This window comes from Lytechinus pictus, chromosome 12 (assembly GCF_037042905.1).
Source record: "Lytechinus pictus isolate F3 Inbred chromosome 12, Lp3.0, whole genome shotgun sequence".
Lineage (NCBI taxonomy): Eukaryota > Metazoa > Echinodermata > Echinoidea > Temnopleuroida > Toxopneustidae > Lytechinus > Lytechinus pictus.
The window spans coordinates 27,444,667-27,457,309 of NC_087256.1; the positions used below are offsets into that span (position 1 = coordinate 27,444,667).

At 37.4% G+C, this 12,643-nt stretch overlaps 1 protein-coding gene across 1 annotated transcript in view; it reads right to left on the minus strand.

Moving 5' to 3' along the window:
• Positions 1-12,643, minus strand: part of LOC129272668 (protein SpAN-like) — a 41,242-nt gene that overhangs the window by 23,460 nt on the left and 5,139 nt on the right. Inside the window, exons 2-4 of the mRNA XM_064107925.1 lie at positions 9,419-9,701; positions 3,827-3,971; positions 2,657-2,729 (exon numbers count right to left, since the gene is read on the minus strand). Coding sequence (XP_063963995.1) covers positions 2,657-2,729; positions 3,827-3,971; positions 9,419-9,701 — 501 coding nt within the window. The remainder of the gene's footprint in view (positions 1-2,656; positions 2,730-3,826; positions 3,972-9,418; positions 9,702-12,643) is intronic.

The window sequence follows — 12,643 nt, forward strand, 5'->3', positions numbered from 1 at the left end:
CCCCAGACCCAACGCAGCATGAGGGGCTCTTCATCTGTAACCTTCAAAGGGTTCTATAACGCTCCCTCCCTGTATGGACCCTTCCTGGCGTACAGGGGGGTGTCTTGGTTCCACACCCAAGGGGAAAATAAAAGTAAATATAGGAGGCAACGAAATGAAAATCATGAATGGAAATAGGAACTAAATGTTATTTGCTTAATATGATGGAAAAATCTCACAAAATTAATATTTCATTTTTAAAGGCCATTTTTTCGGGCTTGCTTCGCTCGCTGGCGATTTCTTTTTATTTTCCCACAATGCTATGTTGTGCCCCCTCAAAATATTTGAAGAGTTTAGTTGCCAAAGGGGTTAGGTCCACTTTGGACCATTCCGAGAAAAAAAAATGTTTTTCATTCTCACTTATTGCAATATTCTTATGAAAAACTAAATTGTCATGATGTACTACCCTATCATGTGAACATTAAATTGGGTATAAAAGAAATCTACCTGTCTTCAATTTTTTCCGATATATTAAAAAAAAAAATTATCATTGTGGATCTAACCCTTTTTGCAAGCAAACTGATTAAATGAATCCAATCTCTTTTGATTAAAAAAGTGATTTTTCTTTGCCACTTTCATTCACGTTATCATTTGAATTTCAAATTTTCTTTGGTATCATCAGAGTGACTAAAAAGTTAGAGGTTTAGAGACAGAAAACAATAAAATTTATGAAAAATGGACCTAATCCCCTTTGACAAAGGAGTTCTGCAGAAGAGTATGGTTGCAAAAGGGGTTAGGTCCATTCCAAGAAAATCATTTTGTACTTCTCCCATATTGCAATATTCTTATGCGAAACTGAATTTTCATGATACCCTACCATGAGAACATAAAATTGAGTATAAAAGAAATTTACCTGTCTTCTTATTTTTGAAGATATTCTTTTCCAAAAAAATTATGTATGGACCTTAACCCCTTTTGCGACTAAACTGAAATGGACCTAACCCCTTTTGAAAAAAAAAGTGATTTTTCTTTGCCATTTTAGTTCACTTTTTAATAGGAATTTCAACTTTTCTTTGGTATCATCTTATAGAGCTACTAAAAATCTATACATTGAGACATTAAAATCAAATTTGATGAAAAATGGACCTAACCCCTTTTGCAAGTGAGCTCTTCATTTGGTTAATATGCAACTGCGTTGACTTAATGTGTAGTGTAAAAGCTATATACTGTATATACCCGCGATTTGATTAGAAATAGCGGCTAGCTGGAAGCTTTAAAATTGCTTTTATATCAAGAGCTTCCGGGGGCTCCACACCGGACCCCAACCGCATAGCACTGGCGTACAGATGGGAGGGTTGGGCTAGGCCCCTAAAAGTTCTACAACCAAGAACAAAAAAGAAAAGGAGCAAAGAAAAGCAAGGAAAAGTGTATTATGATGTTATTTACTGAATATAGTGTAAAAAATATCTCAGTTACATTCTCTCGAAAATGTGATTTTTTTCTCGCTCGCTTCGCTCGCTCAGGACTTTTATTAAGCAGGATTTTGGCACATGCGCCATACTGTGCCTTTATTTATTTTTTTTCTAATCTTCACGCTACTGTCATATATATAGCTTCGTGCAAAATCATAAAACAGAATCAGCGGCGTACAGACCAAAAGAAAGAGGAAAGGAAAGGAAAGAGAGAAGGGTGAAACATGATAACACTTTATGAATATTATGTCAAAATCTGTCACAAAATTTGATTTTCTTGAAATAAAAATGTCAAAAAATTTTCTCGCTTGCTTCGCCCGATACGCCATATCTGGCCCCCTCAAAATTTATGCCTCATTACACCACTGCCCGTCCATGCCATGATATGACCGGGAATTTTTTGGCTCTTGCCCCCCCCCCCCCTTGCCACCGACCCCTGTTACGCCCCTGAAATAAAATACAAAGAAATAGTGATTGAAAGAGATCATTGATTCTCTCTTAGATACCACCGTGTCGTGCATAAAACCGTTTTGTGGAAAATATACGAAATGTTAAAATGTCAACTATTTTGTTGGAATGACTTGACTTGCTTAGGTCAAAGTTATCGCCTTAGTCATCTTGATGTAATACTAATGATGTACAGTTAGCTACACAAGTGTTACCAAGGTGACCCTCACAAATTCGAATCGCGGGGAGAAAAGGGGGCGTTTTGGAAATGCTCGAAATGAAACAGTATTTTCTTTTTCCAAATTTCATCTGCCTTAACCCGGTAGAAGTAAACCTAAAATTACAAGTATATGGGTAATTTAATGAAAAAAAGGTGACTTCGAATGCGAATTAACAACTCGTTTCTTCGCAGTCGCCAGTCAACTTTCAGCAATTTATGCCAGTTGCGGATCTAGCTTTCTTCCCAAGGAAGGGGTTTGACCGAGAAATTTTACATGCTCCAAATGTAGGTCATGCCTTTTTTGTATTACCTTGCAGCCCATGGGGGGGGGGGTTAAACCCACTAACACCCCCGCTTAGATCCGCCACTGTATGCAATACTTGCGTTCAATGTCGATTTTCATATTTAAATAGCTGCATGAATGATGGTCAAATCCAGCAGAATACCTGTATGTGGTTGTGTTCAATGTCAATTTTAGAAACAAAATGTGCGTTCATTATTCCCCCGTTCCCGGTTGTAAAAGGAATTTTCTACTTACGCTATCACATTCTTCATTGACAACAAACTGTTGTTCGAGTTCAGGAGATTTCCCAACATACGATGAGCAGGATCTGTTCGTTGGATGGAATATTCAAATCAGCAACCAAAAAAAAAGAAAAGAAAAGAAAACAAGGACAAACGAGAGAATTAGCTACTTGCATTCAAAAGAATTATTGCCGTTAACGAGTGGGGGGGGGGGTTTAAGGGGTACACGGAACACCTTCACCCTCTCTCGTTGCAAGCCGCATAACAAAATAATGAATAAAATTGGTGTTTATTTCCACCGTATCTTAATTATGGGATTTTAGCATTGGGAAATGCCTCTCAACGAGACTCAACAAAATATTTCTACTTCAGAAAAAAGTACTGAGGATAATATGTAACATGCCCTTTAGAGCTCATACGGATGAATTGTTTCGTCAGAAACGTATCCCCAAAGTCATTGACTTGTACCGCTTACAACTATTCCAATTCATGTATCAGCTAAATAGAAATAGTGTACCTAATGTCCAATAAAATAAATTTATGAAGAATAATACCTTGCAATCATATAATACCAGACAGTCAAATGACTATCACTTACCTAAAACTAGAACAGTATTTTCGAGCAAAACTATATTTTTCACAGGACCCAAAATCTGGAATTCTCTAGACAGAGTAATAAAAGAGGCATCTACACTGAATCGATTTAAATTACTCATCAAAAATTTCTTCTGAATTCAAACTGATTTAATCATAATTATCCTCGGTAGTGTAGCCTCTTGTCGAGGCCCTGTCGGCTGCTTTCCGAGCGAACATGGCAAAGCAAGGGAGAGAGCGAAGCGAATAAAACTTCTATCAACGATAATGATATATTACATATTCATATGATACTTTATAACTAAAAGCCCGACCCACCCACCCACCATGCACGTATGATAAGAACAGTTATCATGGTTATGTATAACCTTTAAGGATTTGCCTTTTTAACTGTTGTTTAAATGAAGATAATGAAGAGGAGTTCCTAACATCCATGGGCAAAGAATGCGAAAGAACCTTAATGTTCCATCTGTTAAAATCGGGGTTTTTTTTCAGCCTGGAGTATACCCCTTTCATCATGGAAGATCAACGTTTTTGTTGAATGAGCTACCATGGTGAAATAGGAATAAAAGATAAATTTTACTCTTACTTGGACATGTCTTGCTGGAAAACCACTTTGGTGTCATGTCCAACAATTCCAGGCGTTGTTGCAGCATTGAACTCTTGAAATTCAACGCATGAGACGTTCGATATGTATTCCATGATCTCGTTGATTTTCATTCGAAGCGAATCAGCTGTTGAGATTATTAGGAAATAAAACTTCGGTTAAAATTCAAATGATGGTAACCGCACAATGCATGGACGAAAAATACAACCATACATGAATGCGGTTGTACTTATGGGCGGCAAAAATGGGCCGAAGTGAATAGGATGAAAATAAACAAAACAACATGATAACCACAGATGGAGAAATAAGTAACTATAATTTGCAAAAATTAATAAAAATTCAATAAACAAATGTTACTTCAAAAATATCGAAACCATGAAATAAAGATTACACCTAATGTAGGAAATCTCAGAATTAAAGATGACTGCTTAAATAAAAAAAACCGAATCGAGCCGCAGATACAAGGACAAACTAAAAACTCATATAAGTTCACCCAGGATTATAAAAGAGTAGGAAGTTTAAAAATAACCACATGAATTAAAATATGTTCAGAAATACAAACAACCAAAAAATCAAATGAAACATCTCGCGAAAACAGCTTGTCAAAAATACATAACCTGGAAAGAGTTCAGAAGTATGGAAGAGGCAAGAAATATGAAACACGAGAAGGTCCGACAATGGGTCAGATGCATAAAAAAGTAGCAATTGCTTTTTCTAGGCTTTTGCTTGATTCCGTATCCATAAAAATGAGCGAGCAAATGCTTTTGCTATAAGTTCAGCAATCGCTAACTGACTGCTAGCATTTCCTTGACGATTAAGCTATAAAGCGAACATTTCGCTTGTGCGTTTAAGCACTTGCTTGGGTTCTTTCAAGCTCCGTAAGAGCAGCTTGAGCGTTTGCTAGATCAGGGCGATCGCGTTTTTTTTTAAATTGTTTATGCATCTGATAGAGAACCCCAAGTTATATCCATAGACCCGAGGGGCCTCCCCCCCCCCCCCTATTGGCGGAGCAAACAATGAAAAAAGGGGGAAAGAAAGAAAAAAGAAAAAGAAGGGAAAAGAAAGGAGGAAAACAGAAGAGGAAAAATAAGAGGAGGAAGACGAGTGAATAAAATAAGGTCAGGGGAAGACTTGGAAAATAATTTTTTTAATATTTCATATCACTATATTATTGCCTGTTCGATGAGATACATATCTTGCTCAATAGACTGATATGTAGCTTAAAATATCAAATTTTGAAGTCAATGTACTAAACATATTTCAGCTCGGACATCGAGCTTTCGTTATTTTGTTTGATTTACCAATTGATTTTTGAAAAGTGCTCTGTAAAATGTATGTTTTATGGTGTGAATAGCTTGCACTGCGCGCTCGCATTTTTTGATTTGCCAAGTAGGCCTACCTATTGTCTTTGTGTATTCAATATGATTCTCAAAATATCCCTTTTCAGGTGACTGCATTGTAAAAAATGAAGGCCTATGAGCTAGCGCTGTGCGCTCGCCTTTAGATTGGTGATTTATGTATACCTATATATCAATTCTATAGCAAACTACTTAAAATCCCGCATTTATGACAGTTTATTAAAAATTTCGGCTCGCGATTTGCGCTCGCATTATTTGTTAAAAATATATCAACCCATGAATCCTATTCATGATTACAAAAGATCCAGTTTCCAGGCCTCAATGTCAACAATATTCACGCACTCGTTAGCCTTATATTAGATTAATAAATATGAAAATAAATTTTTATGAATTCCTAATAACTAAATTGTCCCTTTTTCAGAAAGGAATATCGACAAGCCAGTTTCATATCGCGCTTAGGAAGAGGAATAGGAAGATAAAGTCATCATTTTCATATGATGACAAAATGTCCTTAGGCCTAGAATGTCCCGATCCTATAGGTAAAAATTATAATAAAATATCAGCTCGCGCATCGCGCTCGCATCATTTATTGAGTGCTATCCACATCCACCTCACAATTTCCCTCACATTGCTTTAAATAGTGCTCAAAATTACCCTTTTCATATCGGAATATCAAATATTTTCAGCTCGCACTACGCGCTCGCATTATTGGTTTTCATGATAAAAAATGAAATGTATTCAGATTGTGTTTAACTCTCAAACACGCCCACGCATGTTTATTGAGATACGCAGCTTGATATTTATTCAAAGAGTGCTAAAATTGTTCAGTTTCAGTTTCAGATTAGAATATCAAAAATTTTCTGCTCGAGCTTTGCGCTCGCATTATTAGTGTAGGAAGATACCAAATTATACCCATCCTTTTTCAAGATTTACATAACATGAATAGAGTGTCCCGTTTTTAGGTTTGAAATCTAAAAAAAAAAATTCAGCTCGCGCTTCGCGTTCGCATAAATTGTTTGGTTATATAACTATACCGTTCATGATTACAAAAAGTGCATAGAACGTAATTTTTTTAGGTCAGAATGTCAAAAATTGTCAGCACGCATTATTTATTCGTTGAACGTCCTTAACAGGTCCCTATTCGACAAGGCCAGAACGCATATATTATTAAAAATTTCTGCTCGCGCTTCTCGCTCGCAGTAATCATCTGGTTACAAACGCATCTTCTTCAGGTTCACAAACATTGCCCAAAATGTTCAATTTTCAGGACAAAATACGTGAAAAAAAAAAAAAAATAGCTCACACTATTTAAATATGGCTTATGAGATTATTACACATTTATGTTGTTTATAAGAATAAAACTAAGAAATTACATGGGCGTTTGGCCCCCCCCCCCCGAAAAAAAAATCTTGACCAAGAAAAAAAGAACAAAGGAAAAGGAGAAGGGTGATATATAATGTAATTTATAATATAATTGTCAAAAAAATTTGCTCGCAACTTATTAATTTCGCGATACGCCATATCGAACCCCCTCAAAATTGTTGGCTCATTACGCCCCTTACGCGAGCGGTGAGGAGCGGGCAATTTTCCGCTCCCGCAAAGTTAACCCCCGCTCCAACAACGCCCAGTCAAAGTTTGGCACCGCTAGACACAATTTCGTGGACACTTGGGTCCGCTAGGGCAACGCAGAAATCTTGAAAGCTGGACCACTGCTGCGGTGATTAAACGTTGCACAAACTTTGGTATAGCGGTTGCATGCGTTTTACGAACGTACACGGGATTGCTGGAACGGTGTCGGGCGTTGAAGCAATTCATTGCGGTGATTGGTTTTGAGTTGATATGGAGGTGTCGCCGCTATATATACCGTTAAACCAACGCTAAAGCAACGCCGGCTTCAGCAGTACACCGCTAAGGCAACGCCCGTGTTTTCGATTTTTTTTTCCATTTTGCGCGCGGTAACGAGCATTGTCGAAATTCGACCCCCTCTCCCTACCGTTCAAGGACCGCTCCAGCAAAGTTCTGGCGGTGTGACCACTACTTTGTATGAAAGAAGCGGTAATTTGCACTGCCACACCTTTGCGTTCAAGCCCTGCCTTTTCTGTGGGTCGTGTTTGCACCAAAAGCCAGTTCGTAGTTCCTTTCTGCGCATGATCAAAAGATTCTACGCATGATCAGAGGAAGGTCATTTGTACTAAAGCGACATGGTGGTTTAAAATCTAATGAGATAAGCACCAACTTTGATGTCTTGATTATTCATATATTCTTTTGAATAGTGGTTTTCATTTACATCCACAAAAAACAACAATGCGTCCACGAACGACTGGTATTTCACAGTTTGCCAAGTACATTGTGCAACATGCTATGATATGCATTCAAAGTAGGAATGCAACAAATACCTTCATAAAGTATTAATTTGTGTGCTATTCTAGTCACCTGGTCTATTCAATTTCTTCATCCTGCTATGTGAGGCAAGCTTACGTAATATCTTGCTTTGAAATCTGCCTATCGAAAAGAAATGAAAGGTCATTTGACCAAAATTGTCCATCAGTAACTACGAACTGGTCTATTGTTCGAACCGCTAGCTGAGGCATGCTGAAGGCAAGAAAAGGGTTCAGGGCTAAGCATATGAAATAAAGAAATTGCTGAAGCATGGTCCTTTCACTCCTTTGCTTGGCTAGCTATTTCTTGTGCTAGAAGCAATTACTTGCCAGCAATTGCTACTTTTTATGCATCTGACCCAATGCTATGCAATTTGCCATAACCATGTGTCATTGCTAACAATAGCATCAGGAGGCTTCATACAATACCGCATCACTACCATTCGAATGTCATAGCTACAGCTTTGTCAAAAACATTTTTGTCTAAAGGCTGTGAGGTGGTATTGTATTAGTTATTGGCACTTTGACACTCATCCAAACTTTCTTTCTTTCTTTTCTTGTGCGCCTCGGAATAGAATATTTCTAGATAGATGGCGCTATATAAATGCCTATTATTATTATTATTATTATTATTATGAAGACTTGTGATGCCATTGTTAGCAATTGCGCATAGTACGACAAGTTGCATAGCATTGTGTATTAATGTTCCAATTTCTGGTGATATCACTAGAGGCAAAAAGAGGATTTCAAGGAGGCGGGGCTTTAGCAGACTATAGACGAATGTTATATGACGCAAATTTAAGCCCAACAGGTAATGATTTGGTGAAGAGAAATTAAGACTCATCTGTATTAACATAAGATATTATGCTTTTGTATGTCAGGGGACCCCAAATGATGAAAGCGTCATTTTTCAACATTCCCGTCATTGCACAAGTCCAGCCTACCACACCAACAAAATGTTGATTTGAATAAAAAGAGAAAATTACAACAAGCATAGCACTGATTTTTTTTTTATCAAATCAAGTTATGAAATTTAAAATTTCCGCTCAATTTCACAAAAGTTATATACACATCCTGGTCGGTACGCAAATGAGGGGACTGATGACGTCACCCACGCATCACTTCATTTGTATTTCATCATATATGAAATATGGATTATAATTTTCTCCTCATAGTCCTGTGAAATTAAGATTTATGCCTCCCTGAATATGTGGTATAACCCAATTACCATTGTTTCAACTATATGGTTCCGTAAAATTGGCCGTTAATGTGAAGTCTGTAAAGAATATAATATTCTACAATAAAAAGTAACAAAAGAAATAGTGATGGCCATCATCGACTCTCTCATTTGCGTATCACTGAGTTATGCATAATCATAACTCATGAAAAATAAAAGTAACTTCAAATTGACTTAACTTTCTTATTTTACATCCGATTTTGATGAAATGTCAGCGCTATGCTTGATTTTTCTCCTTTGATTCAAATCAACATGGGGTGGACTTAACCTTTAAAACAGTAATAGTTTTCTTATTGCTGGTCTGATCAATCATTCTGTTTATGTTATTTTTCTCCTTTCTTACACAGCATTTTATGACCAAGTTTGTACATTGGAGCATACGGAAGAGGATACATTACATCACAAGTGCGGTCAAAATGAAGTCTCCATCGGTATGGGATCAATTGCAACTTTAAAGAAATATATATTTTTCTCATATTTCTTATATTTATCCATTTTCTCTAAAAACAACTTTTTAATTTGAATTGCATTCCCCTTTGGTTATTTTGCCCCTAGCCTTTTACATGCATCAATGCATAATGTTTTCAAAGTGTACACTCACATACGTCTGAACTGATGAAATACGGTATTGTTGCAGCGGGCCATAATCTGCTAGTGTCAACATTCCTCCTGCTCCTGCCATGCCTACGTCCATTCTCGTTGGTACCCATCTCTACCATCTTGGAATATTCTTCATCTGCTTGACGAAGACCGCCCAATTCCAAGACAGCGTCGCCGGGTGAATCTTGTTTCTCTTGTAACTTGCTGATCTGTTCCAATTCGGCTAACATATCGTGAGGGCGCTGTAACACTGGATAAGTTACGCCATACCTGATTGATGAGGCCTGATTATTATTACATGGAAAAGCAATCAAAAGTTTGAATTGAAATGAAAAAAAGATTTGAATCAACATCGGGAATGGAAAACTGAGTTGGGGTTTTCAATCAGTTCTGTTGCAGGTAATATAAAGTAGACCAGAAAGAGAGAAACGAACAATTTCGAAAAGATACGAAATGCTTTTTATATAGACGTTTCGGGCAGGCCCGTGATCTCCCGAACACTGATCTTGCTATCCAGGAGCCGATTGCACAAAAGGGTTTTTGCAAGGACCGTCTTTCGTGTCGCCCATTTTTATGATGCGCCATGTGAAACGCATTTTAAATAAATTATCTCCAAACATATTTTATTCGTCCGTTATAATAAACACAATCTTTGTTTATAAAATGATGTTATATCTCATGAAATCGTATAAAACTTGATTTAAAAGCAAGCTAACGAATGTTACCCCGCTTATAGCGCATCATAAAAAATTAAGCGACACGAAAGACGGTCCTAATTGGAAAGACACTTTCGTGCAATCGGCCCCTGCCCGAAACGTCGAGTCTTTTCCATTGCTCTACAGCTCCATTTAGTCTACAACTGTAGACCCACATCTGCAGTGTGTGTATCACAGCTGATTCAAGGAGTCTGCATAGCAGACTAGGTCTACTAGAGCCTGCAGATCTGGAATGGCTCGCTTCGCTCGCCCTTTCAGGCTGGTTTTCGCAAACCAGCTGCAGATCCCACTTCACGAGCCATTCAGAGTCTGCATAGCAGACTAAGCTCCATTCGCCGACTCCGCAGCCAGTCTTCTCTTATCTACTCAAAGCCTAGCTCTCATCTCTCCAACTCAACGAGTCTTCTATACTCACTGTAAAAACTGTGGTGTTAAAACTGACACCAGTTGTTGTTAATAGAGGACCACACCCTGATGTGTTAAAATTACACCCTATAGAGATTGAACATAACACCAAATAGTGTAAATGTAACAGCCAAATGTGTTGTAATAACACCTATGGGTGTAAAACTAACACCACCAATTTAACACCGGTGTAAAACAACTGGTGTGGTCATCTGTGTACACCGGTTAACACCACTTTTTTTGCTGTGCTCAAGCCTTTTACTCAACAATCTCACCCGGCCTAGCTGCCTACTACTCAAGCTTTCCACTCCTTCTGCTTTACTACACTCATTCCGAACGAATACTTTAAAGGAGAATGAAACCCTTGAAACCAGCTGAATCCATATCAAAGAGAAAAATCAAAGAAACATATTGTTGAAAGTTTGAGGAAGATTGAATGAATAATAATAAAGTTATGAGCATTTGAATATTGAGATCACTAATGCCATGTAGATCCTCCCATTGGCAATGCGACCAAGATCTGTGATGTCACACACGTACAACTCCCTCATTACTTTAGTACTTATTTCACTTATATTCTCACTTTTATAGAGTCTATCACAATGTGAGGTGTTCGAGAGGACAAGTACAGAGGTTTCACAACATTATATCATTGATGAATCGTTTGTCATATCAAAAAGAGATGTTTTGGGGTATATTTTCAGTGTCCAAAAGGGGAGAGTTGTTCATCAGTGACATCATAGATCTTGGTCGCATTGCCAATGGGAGGATCTCCATAGCATTAGTGATCTCGACATTCAAATGCTCATAACTCTTCTATTTCTAGTCCTATTTTACTCAAACTTTTGTTGATCTTATTCTTTGATTTTTCTGCTTTCACAAAAGCTAACTTGCTCCAAGAGTTTCATTCTCCTTTAATTACTAATAACCTCCACTTTCAAATCTCGCCTTTCAATTTCACTCTTATCTCTATATTTTTAAAAAATCCCAGTACTTCTAGGACTTTACACATGTCATGGTTTACCGTAAACCACTTCTGCGATCGCTTGTGGTTTCGCAAATTATAAATTTCATCCCAGAAGGAAGAACCAGTTAAATTAGACCAGTTGCATGGACCAGAAGAATTTCAACTGGTAACTCTGCACTCTTAAAAAAAAAGGTTTACCCAATATTGGGTAAAATAGGGGAACATGCATGTTGGCTGGGTAAAAAGTTTTCAAAGATTTAAGAAATGTTGCGTTGAAATACCCACATATACCCATCAAACATGCATATTCCCTTTTTACCCAATACTTGTGTTTTTATAGTGTGCAAATTGGAACTGGTAATACTGGTCCAGTTACAATTATACTGGTCCGGTTAGAAAATCGAACCCACGCCCCTTTGATTGAAAGACGAGACTCGTAACCACTAGACCACGACGCGTCGCGACGCCCCCACAGACCACGATCAATGATCAATGGAATGTGGTGGAAAAGATAATCAGTAAACTATTCTTTCTGCTAGTTATTTGAAATATGCATCGTAAAATTACACAAGAAATAGTTCGCACACTTAATAAACTCCTCAAAAAAAGTTTGGAAATCTGACTTTGATCGATAATACCTCCTCGGCTTTAGTAAATATCAATGTGTGATTAATATCAATGAATAGATCATTAATTCTCTTTAAAATGATACACTACATGATATGATTATGGGTCGCATGGAGGTGCAGTGCCTTGAAATGTGGGGTAAGGTCAAAATTCAAAAGTTGCAAAATGACACAATATTGAAAGTCACTGTTCTTTATTCCGTGGCGGTGAGTTTCTCAGCGGTTTCTTTTGAATTTGATCGACAATCCCTCCTCGGTTTTAGTAAACATCAATGTGTGATTAATATCAACGAATAGTCCATTTAATTTTCTTTAAAATGATACCCTAGATAATATGATCATGGTTCACATGGAGGTGCAGTGCCTTGAAGTATGGGACAAGGTCAAAATTCAAAAGTTTTAAAATGACACAATATTAAAAGTCACTGTTCTTTTTTTCCGTGGTGATGAGTGAGTTTCTCAGCGGTTTCTTTTAATTGTTTTCATGCACCTTAACATCAACATTAAAATGG